Source organism: Hippocampus comes, unplaced genomic scaffold (assembly GCF_001891065.2).
Source record: "Hippocampus comes isolate QL1 unplaced genomic scaffold, H_comes_QL1_v1.1 scaffold612, whole genome shotgun sequence".
Classification (NCBI taxonomy): domain Eukaryota; kingdom Metazoa; phylum Chordata; class Actinopteri; order Syngnathiformes; family Syngnathidae; genus Hippocampus; species Hippocampus comes.
Genome location: NW_017805584.1, coordinates 66,268 through 85,181, shown reverse-complemented (window position 1 = coordinate 85,181; position 18,914 = coordinate 66,268). Strand labels below are relative to the sequence as shown.

Genomic DNA, 18,914 nt, shown 5'->3' with positions numbered 1-18,914 from the left:
TATATATATATATATATATATATATATATATATATACACACACATACACACATATCACCTGCCTGGCCTTCAGAGCCCCCCCAGCTGCCCGTTGCATCTCACAGCCAACCTCCTCCTCCTCCCTGACAGCTGTCTTCATCTTATTTTTAGTTTTAGCCCGCTTGCCTTGCAGCTGCTTTGCCACTTTTAACTCCATTATTTGGTTCGCGACAGCAGCGTATTCGTGAATGAGTGAATGTCTGTTTTATCTCTGTGTCGATTTCACACAAGCTTTCGAGTGGCAAAGGTATGCAGAGTGTTGCGAAAGATGAAACCATTGCCCAATGGAGTGCCTCTCATTAACCCTGCAAAAAATGTAATTGCAAATTCAATCTTGAAATAATTTGTCATTTTATGCGTGAGAATGCAGGCTGTCGAGATCAAACGCATTGTTTCGCCGTCTCAAATGCGCATCTCTCAAGGCGTCTGCATGTAGCAACAAGCCATAATTACCGTGTCCGAGCGCAGCGTTACTTCCGGGAGCTTGGCAGTCCAACAGATTTGGTGTCCGTGACGACGCTGTTGCCAGGAGACGCTGCAAGTGCGGGGCCGTTGATGTCTGTGCATTGACACAAGCTGACAGATGCAGACCGGGTGTCTTCACTCACAAGCCAGACCATGCAAAATGTTTTTGGTTTTTTTTACTGTGCAATATGCAATCATACAAGCGCCTTTACAATGCTAATAGCACTCAGTTGTCACCCGTTTGTCATACGGTGAGCCTAAATACCTCTCTGTAGGTTGCAGTTCGACACGTGTCCCCATTTGGAGCCTGGCTGCATCCACCAGCGAGGTAAAACCTCACAGTCCAGTCCAAGCCAACTAAAATAATCGTGTGTGGGAGTACTGTCAGACGCTCAGTTCAACACTGCGCTCAGTGCTCTGCACACTGTTTGTGTAAATAAGTATGGAAAGTCGGTCCGGCATTTCTTCCATATTCCATTTGAAGGTCCGTGGGTGTACTCGTGCACACATTATTGTCACTGGGAAGACAATTACGAACGCTGTTAGAACGACAAGGGCGGCTGTGTTTTACTCGTAAATGTTTCTTCCACATGAAGGGCCACTTTTGGCCGACGAGGACACAAATAACCGGTCGGCCACTGTGTCCTGCGCAAGTAACGGGATTCGGAGCAAAGGTAGGCAGGCATGAGTCCCGCCCCAGTGGCCTTCTGAACACCCAAATGCCTGCATTTTAATGTTGAAATTTAATTTGCGAGTACATTCCGATATTTTTGCCAGTTTGCCACATTGGCAGTCCCATGCTTCCATATGCAATCAATGAAAATGGCTGTCCCAAGAAATCAATGGTTCTACATCAATAGTTTCAAACTTCGGCTTGGGATTTTTATTTACAGCCAAATGTTAGATTATTGAAACAGGCACACACTTCCTGGCAAATAAGCTTTCAAGTTTGTCTTTTGTGTTGTTTGTGATGAGAGTATGTCCAGTTTACGCTCCTATAATTACATGATATACTTGAGTACATTTGAGTTGCTGGGGGAGGGGGGCGGGGATTTCTCACGACAAAAAGTTTCTCGATCCTTGGTCTATCGCAGGGTTTAAAGGAAATGCAAAAAAACAAACAAAAAAAAATCAAGCAACAAATATACTGCTACTTGTTTTGTTCCCTTAAAGATCAAATCGAAAACAGCGGAACAATCCAAAGTGGTGTCAGAAATGTTCCAGGAATGGTGGCTATTTCAAACCAAAAACCATGTGTGCATAGGCAGCACATTTCTTTAATGTAGGTAACAGCTTCCTTGTAGTTATTTATTTATTTCCCCCCCAAAAAAACGGGAGCAGGATGTTTGACTTTTGACGTGTGTCCTTGAAACCGGAAGTCTATTTTTAGTCAAGCACGCCCGGCCGGCCCTGACCCGATTTTGTGTGGATGTGCCGAGACTCTTTGAGGATCACCGACTATCCTTTTTACACCCATGCATGGCCGATTTTGTTAGTGCAGCACAGTACACGAGGCGGCGTGCTGTGCTGACACCTGCTGGTTGGGAGAACGGAGGATTTCGACACACATACACACACACAGACGAGCACTTGCCCTTTGTCCTATTTACTTTTTCCCTCGTATCTGCGAGAACATTCCGTATAGATCCGTGCTCCAAACAAGACGTCCACTTCGGAGAATTGTCCTTCCAGATCCAGATAAGATTTGCCCAACATCTTTTCCCAAAGGCGCGTGATCACATTATTCACAGCGGCGATTTGACGCAATCCTCGGTGGCCTCGGGAGAGTTTATCCCGACTGGCGGACGAGCGTCTAAAGTGCATAAGAGAAAAAGCTTGAATGGTTTCGACCGTCCCTGTTGGGTAGTGAGGTTGAGTTCAAAGTGTGTGTCCGCTCAAAAAAAAACAACTAACAAAAAAAAAACGTAAGCGTTGTCATGGCTTTGGGCCGCCAAAATCTGTACTGTTCTTCTCCGTCCTGGCAAGGATGCGGAGGACTGTTTGGTTGAAGTCTTCAGGCTGGTCGGCAAAAACGTAATGGCCCGCCCCTCGAATCACCTGACAAATAGGAGAAAGGAGAATAGAATTATTTCAGAGCGTCCAAAGTGCATAAGAGAAAAAGCTTGAATGGTTTCGACCGTCCCTGTTGGGTAGTGAGGTTGAGTTCAAAGTGTGTGTCCGCTCAAAAAAAAACAACTAACAAAAAAAAAAACGTAAGCGTTGTCATGGCTTTGGGCCGCCAAAATCTGTACTGTTCTTCTCCGTCCTGGCAAGGATGCGGAGGACTGTTTGGTTGAAGTCTTCAGGCTGGTCGGCAAAAACGTAATGGCCCGCCCCTCGAATCACCTGACAAATAGGAGAAAGGAGAATAGAATTATTTCAAGAAATATTTCATTTGCCTCACATTTTGCCTAAATAAACCACATTTGACTTTTAAAGTAGGCCAGATCATTCGGAGATGAGGTGAAAGAAAAAAACGAGTTAAAATATGCATGCGAAATGATTGAAACAATCCACCTAATTTTTTTGATTTGCATCTTTTTTTTGTGTGCGTATGTTTAAAATAACAATAAAACGACCTACGTGGTGGGGGGGACTAGAAAAAAAATCTGATAATTTATCAGACTCATCTAACTTCAGACACTTTTTTTTTATTTAATTTAATTAAATGATTAAATTTAAATTTGTTTTTGTTTTTTTTCCCAGGATTTTCAGGACGACAGCCAGCGGGTCAAGAACGCAGGCCGAGCTGATCATTTGAATCAAGTGTGTTGGAAGAAGGAAACGTGGACAACATCGCTGGACGGCGGCCCTCGCGGAGTGCAGTTTAAGTAAGACCTGCGGTCTGGCACGCCTCCTCCTCCACGGTCGACGGGGGTTCACCTACCGTGATTCCCACCTCCGGCCTGGTTTTCTTGAAGGCGTATCCCGAGGCGCTGTCGATGCTGGAGCGGGAGCCGTAGATGAAAGAAATGGGAATTCCCGCCTGCACCTGGCCGATGCGCTCCAGCATGGGCCGCTTGGCCCAGCCGTACGGGATGGTCATGTTCTTGAAAGCCGTTTCGCCGCTAAAAAAAAGGGGGCGGGCCGCGTCTTGAGTGAAGCAAAAGGGAGGCTCTCGGTGCACGACGCGCTTACCTGGGAGTCTGCGCGTTGAGATGGTAGATGTAGTTGGACACGGTGTTGTCGTCAAACATGGAGGAATACTTCTGCTTGAAGTCGGACCTGATTGTTTGGACCAGCGTCGGACCTGAGGGGGGGGGGGGAATGAAAGCACTCGCAATACTGCAGTTCTCTGAGCAGGACGCCGTTGCCTGATTCATTTTCGACAGTTTTGGTTGCGGCAGAGCTCGAGCCCACCCGAGCTGATTTTTTTGTCTTATCTTACAATCACACTAAAAAGTACGATTTTATTTGCATAAGATGAGGAGTTTGGCATAAAACATGCATGGCTTTTTATTCTAAGGTTTAAAAGGTTTTGTTGTCTGTGAGACCTGATCCTGCTGTCAAATCAATTGGCGGCCTTTCCATATCGTAGGACGGGCGGGCTCATTTCTCACCATTCTATTGATGCAATGCGAGACACTCACTTGCAATGCCCCCTGCAGCCATAAAGCGCTCACGCCACTGCTAGTATTCGCCGTCAACTTTGAACCACACACGTGCTATCCAAATGACACGTTGATGACACGCGACGGCGCTCCTGTGATCTGTCCGGACCCCGGGAGCTGAGAAATCCTAATCAGCGTGCGTAGTGAGTGAACCAACCTAAAGGCCCGGCCAGCCTGAGGCCAGCGAGCGGGTTGAAGGGGCTCATGACGGCCCCCATGGCTCGGATCCACACTGGGATGGAGTTATGGTGGGGGTTCTCGGGACGTGCGGGGAACCCCCACGGCTCGACCAGCAGCAAATGTTTGACCCTGTACGCACAGGTGCGCCAAATTCAAATTGTTAGTGAGCAGAATCAATCCCAAGATGGTGCCACGTGTTTTGGCAGCCCTTTTGAATCCTTGCGGGGCACAACATTAGGTACACCCGCACAGTCTAATCATAATTGACACTGCAGAAGACGTACCGGTATTCAGCTCATCGTCATGCTGTCAGGAAAGAAGGGAAAGTACCTGTTTGGGTGTCTTAGGGTGTAGGCGGCAGACAAATATCCTCCCAGGTTGTGTCCCAGCAGCAGCATTTCCTGCAGGCCCATCTCCTCCCGCCACTCTTCCAGGGCTTCCACGAACTGCTCCTCGGCCCCCTCGGGCTCACCACTGAACAGCGGGCGGCTGCTTCGGCCAAAGCCCAGCAAATCCACGGCGTAGACCGGACCGCCGCTGGAGAGAGAGTCCAGATTTTGGGTCCATAGGGCGACGCCGCCACCGAAGCCGTGCAGCAAAACCAGAGGGGGTCTGGACTGCAGAGCGGAGGATGGCTGGAACGCGATGGTCCACAGGTAGTTTCCATTGGAGATGCGGACATGCTGTCTGGAGAAAGGCTGCTTGACACCTGCGGTGTAAAGAATTGGAGAATGAAGCGGGTATGGATCAGGGGTTTGTCGAACAAAAGAACAATCGTGATGTTTTGACATCACTTACTTTTCAGCATTTTCTCCTCCGCATCTTTAAGCTGAGAGAGGGAAGTGGGGCACCACGATGGAAGCCACCTTAATAACCAGGAGCTGCAACACACGTGGCGATTGAGAGAAACATGGAAAATGGTGAGTTTGGCCTTCTTCTCGACGGCTCTTTTGACGGTGAAATGGACTGAATCCACGACCTAAACTAGAGCTAACGTAAACTCGTCTGCTTGGTTGGGTTTTTTTGCTGAACTACTCAATGACGACCCAACCAAAACGTTTCATACTTATTGCCTTTCACAAAGCCGATGACGGTTTGTTTCCCAGCCTCTCCCTTTTAGAAGTGGCTACTACACCAGAAAGCAGCCTTTCAGTTTTCTTCGTACAACTTTTTTTTTTTTTTTTTTGGATGACAGTCACTGTTTTCCGAGTTCAAGATACAAACAGACCTCAAAATTTAAAGGCAGGTGTGCTAACCATGCCCAAGCCCCATACTAAATATCATGGGTGAGCCTGGTTGTTGGAAATGGATGGATGGTTTCGGGGACATTTTTTTTTTGTTGCCTTTTTACAGTTTTCTCTGAGGTTTAGAATTGTGCGGCAAACCAGGTCAAATAGACACGGAGGGCTATTGCCATATCTGGTCCACTAGTCTTCGGTTCTTTACCCCTTGTCTATACATTGAACTTTGACCATGACATTTTCGTTATCATTGCTGACATGCAGTCTGGAACTTCCCTGACGATCCATTCCAGCAGAACTTGACAACATGTATAAACAACACATGAAACGTATAGTCGGTTGTTTTCGAAACAAACATACGTCCCCCGAATAAGTCCAGTGCTGAAAATCGACATTGGTGGAATTGTCAGGTAGTCAAAAAGAGTTTAAAAGTTTTCAACAAAACAACCGACGGAACAAGCCAAACTATGCGCCGAATAGACCGTAAGGTTGCAACACTTTGTAGAAATCACACGTGTGAGATCAAGTCAGCACACAGAAAGAGAAGTTCTTAAAAATAAACATTTGGCATGGAAGTTTGGTGCACTTCCCAAAACAGACGAACTGAGCTTGCCAGTAGCTTCCGGCTGGGTTGTCAACTCGTTCAAGTAAACAACGCAACGCTGTTATAATCGCGTCGTAACGTACAATAACGGATTTTAGGGAATTAAAAGCTTCATAAAACATAAACGTACCTCTGCTCATTGGCAGGTGGATCCCACTCCGCCATACTTCGCATGTTTAACGGTGGTCCTACGACAGAGTTGGAAAATTGTTCGAATTTGTCGTGTTGCGTTCCAGTACACACTGTGCAAAATCCTTTCACCGCAAATTGGGATTACGACTCAGGAACACATGGAGCAGGATAACGCGCTACAATGGGATCATTTTTCCACAGGTTTAAAGGTATGTTAATGCTACTGAATATAAATCGTAGATTACAATTTCAAGAATGATAGTGGCATTTTCTGCCGGTCTATTTTTCCAAAGTGAGTTTAAACCTTTTTCCCGAATGTCTTTGAACACAGCAGTGCTTTTGAAAACAAAGCTAATTTATTGACGTCGCTGTTCGAGGTAGTGGTCACGTGTTTGATTTAAAAATGACAATGGAAGTCAAATCGTTTCCCTTCAAATGACGCCCTAAAAGACACAAAATAATGACACGTTAAGAGCTAAATACTTAAAAAAAAAAAAGGAGTGACCAACAACCAACTGCGTGACTCCTCATAGAATCAAACCCCTTGGCTAGCTTAAATTAGGTTCCTTCAAAATTTTACTCAGACAGAACAGAAGTTATTTATAACAACGTGCACAATAAAGTGACAATAATACTAACTCATCTGAACAACTTTTAACAACAACTTTGAACAAATATTTGCATTCGGCCTCTCAAGCTTTTAAGGTAGGTGGCATACTAAATAGGATGGATGAATTGATTCGGTATTAGAACGCATGTTTATTATTATATATTATACTGTAGATATTCGTGATTGTAGTTTGTATTTATTTAATCATTGAGGTTTTTAAATATGTTTAGAATTGCTTGAGAGTACGTCCGTAAGGCAGCATGGGGCCTGTATACTAAGATACTAAATAATTCTTCCAAAAAAGAGGCCGAGTGCTTGCTTCATGATGTTTATTGTCGTTCCGAGTTGAAGTTTGAATATCAAAAGAAGAGAGAATTGTGTGTATACTGTATTTAATCAAACCAAACAGCATAACCTGAATCTCCACTGGCTTCATGCTACCACATCATGCAAAACGCCATAGAGCCACGAACAAAATTAACATTGATGTAGCTGTAGTAATAACCCTTTAAGCCAGATTTGAACACAAATTGTTGTAGACCAATTTTTGACATTTATTGTTTGCCACGAAAAAGTGTTTTTAGCGGTTTCCAAGTAAGTGTGTCACGCGTTTAAGCCATGGGATTTTTTAAAGAACGGTGTCCACCTTGTGCAATGACACACCCGGAATGAGGTTTTTGAAGGCCGACAATAGACAGAAAACATAATTGCCAAGTCAGAGATTAAACCTACGCTTATCTGCATAAACTTGGCTCTACAGTTTTAAGATAAGAGGCGAGAGATTAAATGGAAAGTTAATTTAATTCATTATCCTCCAGGATTTGAGTGTACAGTATGATCCCGTTGCTTTAGGAAGAGCGATTTTTTTTTTTTTTTTACTTTTACTTTCCCCTCTCGCTCTGAATCTCATTAAATGTTAAAAGAGGTTTTATCTTATAGATTAAAATAAGTGGTATCCTTGAAAACCTCTAAAGCATACTTCAGTCACTTTGCACACAGTGTTAAATTGAAGAATTATATGTGCTGGCACAAATCCACCGAACCGACTATTAACAAACAAAATTAATGGTGTGCGTGATACTCTGCGTTTAATCGAATGCAAATCATTTGATTTGATTCGTTCGACAGGAAAAGCACCGCGGGAGGAGACTCGTGCCTGTCCGGCTCCACAAGGTGGCGTGCTTGCGTTTCTTTGTATGTATACTTGGCCCTCACACACTGGCTACTTTGTCCTTCACTTCTTCAAACTCGTATTTTGCTTTCAAACCACCGACTTGTGGTGGCACTTGGGCTATGGGATGACTGAGTGGCTGCTGAGTGCGTCATTCTTGCCGCGCTCGCACGCAGATACACACACACATGCACGTATATTGTGTGTTTGTGTCCTCCTGACCCCTCAGAATGTGAAAAGTAGGCATTGAGGATGATGCCTGAACCAGACTGCAGCGCAAGCAGTATAAAGAGTGCGTTTAGTGTCGTCGAACGTGTCGTTAAAATGACACAAAACAAGCCATGGGGTTTCGTCACCTTTGTGGGCACGACCTGCAACCGTGACGAAACGTCGTTTTGCCAAAACGCGCTTAAGCGGTTTGAAAGGCGCGCCTTCACGGTTAAATCTTACATCGCAGCAAAAATGCAATGAAATCTTTTCAACATTTGTGTTGTAGGCTGGTCAAAATACCTCGAGGATCAAGAAGAATAGTGCACTTAACACCCTTATGATGACCAGAGGCGTATCAGTTTGAATCCCCTCATCCTATTTTTGAAATTTCTAAGAGTAACCCGAGATGTCCTGTAGTGCAGTAAAAGCAGCAAATGTATTTTCACTCATGGAAGCGGTACTTCATCACCAAGTGGCTTACTTGAATACGCATTTCCAGAAGTAGTCTGCTCACAAAAAAACTCGCTCGGTTGTGTAATTTATACTTGTTGAGTGGGAAGACACTCCAGAGACCCACAAATTTGGATTCAAGCAATTCTAGTCAGCCAGTGTTGAATGATATGCCCACCTTTAAGCTTAGCCAAAGTCAATTAGATTGAAACTGTATCGTGAACTTCATGCCTTGCCTTATCGTAATTTATGTCATTTTGCTGAAATTAATTTCCATCTGAGTCCAGGGTGTTCCCCACCTCTTGTCCAAAGTCAGCCAAAAAAAAAAAAAAAGCTGGACATTTGACAAATTTTTAATGATCCACGTTAAGGCTCGGATCAAAAATATGAAATGGAATTTTTGTTTTATGAACAAGTCACTTTTTTATTTCCCCCCTCCCAAAAAAATAAATGATGCACAGATTGCCAGCTCACTACTTGCACATAGTTAGGACAACCATTATTGGAAAGAGATGCATGAATAATTCCTTTCCGCACATGTGCAAGAGTTGTCAGTGCTCCATTTTTTTTATCATGTGTGTTTAGAGACAGCGTGTGCAGTGAGTTCTTTGTTGGTCCACCAGTCAGTTCCGTTTAGGTCTCACCATCCCGAAACGAACGCAAATGTACAGCGGTCGGGGCAGCTCCCGCCATTAGCGAGTGTGTCAGGAGTTTTTGTGGCATGGCCCGATGCACGATGGGTAATAAGAGTTACCAGTCTGTGAGCGGTATATATTGTAGACAGGGGGCGGAAGGGATGCGGAGTCTGTCTGGTTGCTAGGATACGCGGCTGGCGCCAAGAGTGGATATGATTTATAACGGCCGGCTTCACTGTCTTGCTCTCTCCATTAGTTTCCTCCATCGTCTCCTCCCTCTCACTTTTCCATCCTCCACGGTTTGCAGCCCCGGCCAATCTAGGCGTCTATTATCTGGAGACTTCCTTCCGCCGCTCGGTCGAGGCTAATATCGCTGATGCCCAAAGAAAGAAATTCCCAGCAAGTTCCATCTATTTCGCAATCACCATAAAACGCATTTTGAGTCCATTTCCGCCCCTCACCCTCCTCCGGCCGCGCTCGTCCAGATGCAATTATATCGATTCAGCAATTTTTGTGCGTGCATGTGCGAGAGTGGCCGGTTCACATGACCATGCATGAGCCGAGGCCACATGAATGGGCGATATTGATTTGCAGAGACTTGATCCATCTCGCGTTGTCCCCAGGGATATAATACAGTGTGAGGTAGACGAGGACGAAGAGGAGGAGGAGGAGGAGGAGGGCAGAGGGCCGTGTGAGGCGAGGGAACAAAAGCAGCTAGGAGAGAGTATGGATATTGACACTGGATGGCGTTTGATGTAAATGTCACGTTTAAGGTCCAGTTTCGACGTTATATGTTCTGATTTTAGTTTACACAAGGAGAGATCGTGCCGCCTGGACCGACAAGTGGAATTTGTTCCATGACCACACTTGTAACTCCAAAAACTTCCATCAGGAATATCTTGAAGGAGATGTAAGGCCCAGAAAATATCAAATGTTAAATATTCAGCTGGATATTGTATTGCCAAAAATAAAACATCACATTCCCCCCCAAAATAGACACAGAAGTAACATTTTCCTAAAGGCTCGAGTAACACATAAGGGAAAAAGTGAGCGCTGTCTATCAGCCTCTCTATTGATTTAGTGTGTGTGGTCAATGTAGCATGTCAGTGACATTATCACATGAATAATCAAGATGTTTTCAAATGCCTCTCGTTACCTCCGTTCAATGTCTGCTCCGCATCTATTGTGGCATCCTCGAAGAAAAAAAAAATGCTCGAGAAAAAGCAAACTTGTGGCATTCACGGTCGGGAATGCGCACGCAACTGACGAGATGTGTGCTGACATGAACACGTTTGAATTCCAAGTGGAATTTTCAGCCATATAGTTTTTTTCTGGAAAACTCCGTCTGGACTCCGAGCAATCGCGCTTTTGATGCATTTGACTTTGGAAGTTCCACTGTATTCTTGTGTACAGTATTGAATTACATGAGCTTGCAGTATCTGACAGAGGAAGACAACGATTTGTCTCTTAAGTTGTGCAACCACAAAGTGATCTAGTTGGGCGTTCAAACAAGAGTGCCCATATTTCTCTTCTCCTCCCCCCATCACGGCCTGACTTCCAGTAAATGGAGGATAATTTTAGAGCGATAAAGAGCACACACAGACACACACACACACACACACACACACACAATAAGACGGTCCCTCATTCCCTATTGCTGCTGCTGACCCCACAGGATCCACTGAGATCGGCTAGTGCTGAGTGTGCGCCTTCCACACCCACTCACACACACACACACACACACACACACACACACACACACACATGCATATACAGGAATGCATACACTTCTGACTAATAGGCCTAATGTTTCCTGAAGAGGGCCCAGCACTGCATTAGCTACGGATGTGGGATTGATTTAGAAACTGAAAGCCTTCTAGTGTGAGTGTATGTGGTTGTGTGTGTGTGTGTGTGTGTGTGTGTGTGTGTGTGTGTGTGTGTGTGTGTGTGTGTGTGTGTGTGTGTGTGTGTGTGTGTGTGTGTGTGTGCGTGTGTGTGTGTGTGTGAATATGTTATGCATTTCCTGGTGGCTGCCATTTAGTGTTTACTCCCAAATAACGTGCACACTCACAGAAAGACATGGAAGCCACACATCAGTCAAGTCCGTCAGACCGCCGCGTTTCGCCCCCCCCACGTCCCACATTAGCGCCAAACGTCAATATGGACGCAACGCACGGACGAGTTGTCTTATTTGAAAACTGTTGAATTGCTCGAGTTTCACCATAACCCTCGCGCTGATGTCAGTTAGCTAATTAAAGAAGTGCGACCCATCACATCAATTACGCAGCAGCGATTCTACTGAGTACAAAGTCGCGCCTCGTGGCAGATTAAGTCACGACGTCACGCTTGCACTTCATTTGGGTGGTCTGCAAATTCATTTAAAGTGGCTGCTAATTAGCAGAAATGATCCCTCATTTTATTAACATTAGCCCTCCACCATTAAAATGTCCTATGGAAGAACTATAAAATGCTACAGCATTTTTTTTTGTAATTATGATACAGAATGTTTTAAATGCATTTTATTGACATTGAATTCAAAACTAAACCAGTAATATCAAGTCAGCCTTTACAAAAACAGTGCTCCGTTTTGAGAGGTACTGTATTCATTGAGCCCGCATTATTTAGTTACATGAGAGGGTCAAAATATTAGAAACAGCCCTCAGTCTGATGCTGCGCTGTTCTCCACCACTGCAAATGCCAGCCACCAAAATAAGTATTTTTGATACAGCTCTTGCGCACTGATGCCTGCCATTTCTGATTTGGAGATACACACTCACTTTGCTCAGTTCATCAGGTCTCTTCTATTTTTAATTGATTGTGTGTACATTCACAAAATTGCAAACGATCAAACCGGTACCATTTTTGTCAACTTTCCAATATGAATAAGCCATGATACCAACGTAGCAGCCTTGGCTTTTATGCAGCGCGCATCGTACGGCTTCACGTTTCCGAGGGGCGCCGCTTTGTTTCGTGAAGCGAGGGGGTGCGGGGGGAGTGAAGTGAATCTTCGTTCAAATCTTGCAAGCAGCTTGGAAAACTGCATACTCTGTATTGAATGATGAAACAGTATTACAGAGTACTATTTTCCTTATGAGACAACATATTACAACCAATTTTGCTGGACTTTTTGGAGGATACTGGAATGCGTTAATTGCATTTCCAACAATTGTAATGGAGAAAGATGATTTGAGTTGTGCGTCTTTTGCGTTCCGAGCATGATCGAGCAACAAATGAAACTCGTATCTCAAGGCACCAATGTGTTTGAATCATACACGTCTTAACAAATTGTCCCGTCTGCATAATTGCCCAAAATGAACATTTGTATTCTCGAACATCCCAACGATCATGTGATTCTTCTCGTACGTATTCAATATGTGTCACGGTCCTCACATAGCCTTGTGATGAACTCAGAGTGGAGCTACACTTTGTGATGTTTCCTTTGTGATAATTGTTGAACGCTTGCGAAGGTTCTGTCGTTTTTCAGGTCGATCTAGTTCACTCCTATTTTCTCACCGCGGCATTTTAGCAAACATCGCCAAATGCCAGACTCTTCATGAGAATTATCCTTGCGGGAACACGAGAAGACAAACGTACAGATTGTGTCTGCTCGGAGGGCGAGGTTAAACGCTGACGTCTCTTGTGCTGTCACATGGTTGCTGCTGGGTGATCTTCATGTAGTGAGAAACACGCTTGGCGTGAACAAAGAAGATAAGTGAAGAGGGTTGGCGAGAAGGACGAAGGAAGGAGTAGAAGATGAACAGGTTCAAGACTGTCGAGAGGCTGAGGTGGCCGCAGGCGAAGGAGAAGCGAAGCAGACGTGGAGGAGGAGGTGGGGAATTGATAGAGCAGAAAGCTAGGTTATTCGTGTGTGTGTGTGTGTGTGTGTGTGTGTGTGTGTGTGTGTGTGTGTGTGTGTGCGTGCGTGTGCGTGTGTGTGTGTGCGTGTGCCCGGGTCTGAATGGCAGGCTTTGGCAGTAAATGAAACTGTTTATCAGATCAATATGGCCATCATCTCTCAGATGACTGTGGCCTCTGCCGAGGAACAATAATAAATCACAGGCAAATATGGAGGGCGCCGATCCATACCGCGGCCCGTGCGCCTGTTTTGCAAGAACCTTTTGAGTCTGCAGTCGTTATCTCGATGCTTTGCCGCTCAGGCAAACGCAGACGCCGTCACCCCCCTTGAAGTGCAATTATGACACACAGTCATGCTACCGCTATGTGACATACATCAAAAGAGATGTCACCTGTCCTCGGTTCCTTCCCGTCAGGGCTACAAACGCAGCTCCCCGATGGCGCGACGGCCGCTTGTGCGCCCGCACGGAATAATGTAGCCCACCGGTATCAGCCAGAAGACTCTGGGAAACCAAAATAGCGTCACGAGCGCCGATAAATATAGAAGGTAATTAAATCGGCAGCGGGAGAGAGAAGCGGAGAAAAGCCAGGAAAGAGCGAAGGTCTGTTTTCAAGAAGGAGGCTAAAGCAGACAAGTACAAGTCAGTGTCACTGACGGCGATATGGGTCGGCTTTTTTTTTTTACCTTTGCGTTTTTGGTACACTGTGGAAAGAAAGATTGGGCCTGATTTTAGGATTTCCCAAATAGTGTGACCAAAAGTGGTGGGTTCGCTCCGAGTAGACCGCACACTGTCGGTGGGCGTGGTTGGATTGGAATCTTTACACCAAGACCCTAAAGAGCGGGCAAATCATTGTGTTTTCGCCCCAACCGGAAACTTGGTAGAGAACGCCATATTTCTAGCTTGTACACCGATGGTTTTCACCGTCGAACATTTAGGAGATGGCCGCAAGCGCAAAATCAAATTTGACGTGATGGAATCGGAACTGTTCGTGGAAGGCAGGAACATCATTTAGGAGATGGCCGCAAGCGCAAAATCAAATTTTGACGTGATGGAATTGGAACTGTTCGTGGAAGGCAGGAACGGTGCAGAGTCCGAGAAATCGACTCGTCAGATGATTTTTGGGAAGCCAACCGATGCATGAAAAGCCATGTGTTGCCTTGGATTGAACTCGTCTCAAATTCTCATCTGATTAGCAGTGCGTTGAAAACTTGAGACAGCACGCCCAAATAAGTCCTCCGGAGAGGCTCGCACCAACGGTCGCAGCGCACTGACTTCAAATGACCGACCAAGGAATATTCTCAAGAGCAGAAATTGTCTCCCTTTGCGCTATTTAGAGACGCAAAATCAGCCGTTGCAATTCTTCTCAAGTTTGGCACGTGTTGAATTCCTTCCCGTATTTGCATGTACGCAACTTTGCATGTTAGCTAAATTGTTGACTTATTTGCCATGATGCTGTTTGCCTCTACTCTATATCCGCTGTGATAGGCTAACGCAGGGGTCCGGGGGGTTTTCTCCGGACTCCCACCCAAAGCCAGCGGGCGGACTTTGCTCTCGACCCGAATGAGGAGAAGCGCTGTACAAAATGGAGGGATGTCTGTCAACGCCAAGTGACGTTTTCTTCTTACATTCAGCGAGCAACTTTAGCAGACCTCCCTGCCTTTTTTCATCGTGTTCCCTTGGATTGGAAGAAATTGTATCAGGGTTAAAAAACACAAAGATTGTCCGTAAATACTTTGGTGGAGGATTGTGAGTGCGTTTGATTTTAAGGTAGTTTTCAGCCTATGTTTGTCGTGTCGTTTCTTTTTGCCCTCCATTGCAGGCATTGTGAGTCAGCAGTATTTCACCGGCTTATCCTGAGGAGACTGGAGCACGTGAAAGCTGCGGCCGTCACCCTCCATGTGACGTGCTCGTCGCTCGCCCTCGTCTACCTGCCCTCTATCTTCAGGGAGGCTCATGACGCCCACCGTGGAGGCGGATGGAAGTTCCCGCCGGGAGACGGCCGAGTTGGGGGTGAGAGGTTGTTGGAGGGATGTGGCGGGCGGCGGGGGCGCTAAGCCGGCCACCATCTTGACATGGTCTCCTTTGGGAGTGCGTAGCCGATTGTTGTGACAAAAAGTGACCGACCGGAAAGCTTTTGCAGTCCAACGCGAGAATTACAAACGGTAACATCTCGTTGGCCGCACGCATCATTTCTCTCCACGCGCTGTGTCTTCCTATCTCTTGCGCTCTTTGTCTTGTGGCTCTCCCTCGACTACCTCTTCCTCTATCACACCCACGCAGACAATGGCATCTTGTATATGGTCTGCCTGACACACAAAGGCGCAAAATCACACATTGTCATGCACGCGCACACGGCGCCGTAAACGCAGTCAGTCATACGAGCGCGACTGACATGTATGTCTGTAATGCGCACAAAAGGCTCCTGACATCTTTTTTTTTCCGCCTTTCCCACACACAAAACACCCTTATGTACACGTATACGCACAACGCTGCACTACTCTCTGTCTTGGAATTTTACATTTTGATGAAGGAGGAAGCGCGTCATCCAATCAGAGCGGCGGCAGGCGGGAGAGACCATCCCCGCGCAGACAGCGGGGACGATTCCAGGGCAGCCGACCGAGCGTCGCAAGGACTTCGCCGGCCCGGCCCGCTCCCCCGCATCCCCTCTAGGCAGGTGGTATGATCCGACAGGCTGGATAAGAACCCCTCCTCTCTGTCTCCCCCTCTCCTGTCAGTGCTAGGGTGTAGCTGCTGATCCTATATACACTACTGCAGAAAGCGGGGAGGCGGAGGAGCCGCGTCAGGTGTCGCCGCTCCGCCACCCGACTCGAGGCGGCGGAACCGTGGCGGCACGGCACCGCGTCGAGGCCAGGTGAGTCCGAACGCACTCTTACACTTTGCCATGCGCCTTTGCGACGGCCGGTGCGAAAAGCCACATGGCATCGCAATGAAATAAACACATGTACATTATACAGGTGTGCAGGTGCCAGGGCGCTCCAGGATGTCGTGATTGTCACCTCCACTGTGTGCGCGTGATTATGTGATGGGTGTCATCCGTACATATGGACAGAATATATATTGTATCTGTGTGTGTGTGTGTGTGTGTGTATACGCACACCATCTCTCCCAGTGTGGTGGTGGGAGACAAAGGGTCCCCTCAGTTTGACGCTGTGCACGCAGTCGCCGCTGGGTGGGAAACTTACCCCCTGTCACCAACCAGCAGTTCTGTGGAAGGGAAGGGAGGGTGGGTGAGAAGAAAGAAGTCAAATAGGGTCTCTTCTTCACGACATAACGGCCCCCCCCCCACCCACCACCCCCTCCACCTTAATTGCTGCCCAACACTCCTGACTCATGGTGAGAGGAGGACATGCTCACAGAAGATGGTGAAGATGATGATGATGATGATGATGGGGTGGGGGTTGGGGGGGCGCGGGGGTGCAATCTGAGGACACGCGGGTTGGTTTGTCGGTCATGACAGGAGGACTACTGTCATCTTTGAGAAGACATACCAGGGAGAATGAGATTAAATAGATGGGTCCAAGAGAAGGGGGGGGGGGGTTGGGCGGGGGGGTCATCTGCCACGCACATGACTGTGTGTGAGTACGCGTGAGTGCAACCGTGGAACGAAAGAACGGCAGCGTGATGCGCTGAACCGACGGCCATCGCTGACCCAGACAAAGGGCGGCGATCATATGTGCAGTCTCATGGCGTATACGGAGTCAGTATGGAGGTGGTGGGGGGAGGACGGCCACATGTATGGAGGGCGTCTCACACACACACACACACACACACACATGTGATCCTCATGTCTGGGCTAGGAAAGATGCCATGTGCGCATTGCACCGCTGTATTCCCCCCCCCCCCTTAACTCACCAGCTCTTTACCCGACGCCCTTATTCAACCAGCACTGTACAACGGCTCGCCGTCTACATCATAGACGCGTTCCACTTCGTCATGCGACACCCCATTGATCCTTCGCCTTCACCTCCACCATCACCGTCATATTCCATGACATCGTCAAACCCCAACCCCCACCAGCGCCGTCTGTGTGCCAACCACTGGAAGAGATGTGATCTTATCCTTAAGTGGGCTTTATCACGTCTTGCCCATGTGATGGAAGAGATCAGCGCATCTCTTCAAGGGGGGGTGGGGGGGGGCGCAGTCAGGGTCAGTCCGACCTGGTTTTTTTTTTTTTTAAATGAGGTAATATTGATCATCTTTCTCATAATCGTTGTGACTGACGGAAATTTGAACAAAGACCGGGGTTGTCAATCATCTGAAAACGGCGTCTCCGGTGCTACGTATTGATCCGAGTCGACATTTATGACGCCCTGTAGTGTGGGTGTGTGGGCATGTGTGATTTACATTTTCTACAAGGGTCATTGACAGTCGGAGCCCACCTCAAACCTTCACGCGCATACAGCAGCAGCGCCGGCAAAAGTGCAGGCTCTTTGTGTTCAAAATGGGGGCCCTAGAAGAACAACCTGTATATTGCCCGGTTTGCGTTTTACTCCCATTTCCTCTCTCCTCACGCCCCTCCACGCTCCTTCCATATGCGAGTGCTGTCAAGCTGTAGGGCGTGCCCCCCCCCCCCTCCCTTCAGCCCTTCTCTCCATGTTGTATATATACATATCTCACCAAGTGGAGTTCACGCTTGGCTGCATGCTGGTTGCGTGTGCGTGTGTGTGTGTGTGCGCTCCTTTTATACCAACAAGGAGGGGGGAGAAAACAAAAAAAAAAACATATTGTAGGTTTTGACGTCTGGGGTGGCGAGCAACACTTGCCGAAAATGTGACGCGTGATTGGAGAAACGTCAATTATGTGAACATTCCAGAGCCGCCGTGCAAAATGGCTGCCGAGCCAACGCTGCCTGTGATGGCCGACGAGCGCGTAGGTCTGAGGGTGACGCGTGTGCATACGTTGCTGCTGCGAGTCAATTTGTGCCAAGCGTAATCCCGCTATTTGGCTTTTTTTGTGTGTGTGTGTGTGTGTCTGTCGTGGGCAGTCTATACTAATCCATAATTACCGGCATCAACGTACACAACCTAGAATGTAGCAGTCATTAGGGCGGAACAATTGTCGATTGTTTCTCGTTGAAACCATGAAAAGACACGTTGAGCGGTGGAGATAAAGCCTACATTTGCATATTTGTCAGTGACCTCTCCTCAAAAAGCTGATCTTGTGTTTTCTTTACAGTTTGTGTGCCTCGGCGAGCCAACCGCAACACATGCGTCCGCCCGGCCCGGCCCGGCCTGGTCCGCCTTGCCCTGCCCTGCCCTGCCCTGCCCAGCAGCTGGCATCCTGCAGGAGTCATCAGGGTTAGTGCTCGGCTGGCACCCCTCGGTGTCCGAATCAGCAAGGCAGGAACTTGTAAATTTATAGCCGTGCACTCAAACACGAGGCCAAACAATCCATCTGGCATAAAAGAGAGAAGGGTGGGGTGCATTAGCTTTAAAACACATCAGTCACCAAAGGCGACAGTAAGCGGTTTTTGTGTGTGTCTGTGTGTGTGTGTGATTAAATTTATAACACTAAGACAGAAACGACTCTTCAGAGGGACGATATCGTCTCTTCACCAACATGCTACACGAGATAAACGCCCGTCTCCTTTTTAAATTTCCACATTTTCATCAGTTATTATCAGTCCACACGCACAGGCCTGATTAGCTGTTTAGCTTCTAATTTCAAGACTGCAAGTTTGAGCATTTT

The 18,914-nt window shown here is 47.0% G+C and overlaps 1 protein-coding gene and 2 long non-coding RNA genes across 3 annotated transcripts in view; 2 read left to right on the top strand and 1 right to left on the bottom strand.

The window, feature by feature from the left end:
- The window catches only part of LOC109521963 (uncharacterized), a 5,647-nt gene extending 2,179 nt beyond the window's left edge, over positions 1-3,468 (top strand). The window contains exon 2 of the long non-coding RNA XR_002169466.1: positions 3,211-3,468. This is a non-coding gene — a long non-coding RNA (uncharacterized LOC109521963). The remainder of the gene's footprint in view (positions 1-3,210) is intronic.
- On the bottom strand, positions 2,609-6,481 carry abhd5b (abhydrolase domain containing 5, lysophosphatidic acid acyltransferase b). The gene is made up of 7 exons (XM_019880117.1): positions 6,271-6,481; positions 5,094-5,176; positions 4,626-5,004; positions 4,273-4,424; positions 3,643-3,754; positions 3,392-3,572; positions 2,609-2,850 (listed from the first exon to the last, which is right to left on the bottom strand). The coding sequence occupies exons 1-7, from the start codon at positions 6,312-6,314 to the stop codon at positions 2,728-2,730; spliced, it is 1,074 nt and encodes a 357-aa protein (XP_019735676.1). The 5' UTR covers positions 6,315-6,481; the 3' UTR covers positions 2,609-2,727.
- A 9,165-nt stretch (positions 6,482-15,646) lies between these two features.
- LOC109521962 (uncharacterized) overlaps positions 15,647-18,914 on the top strand; it is a 7,805-nt gene continuing 4,537 nt past the window's right edge. Inside the window, exons 1-2 of the long non-coding RNA XR_002169465.1 lie at positions 15,647-16,077; positions 18,402-18,523. This is a non-coding gene — a long non-coding RNA (uncharacterized LOC109521962). The remainder of the gene's footprint in view (positions 16,078-18,401; positions 18,524-18,914) is intronic.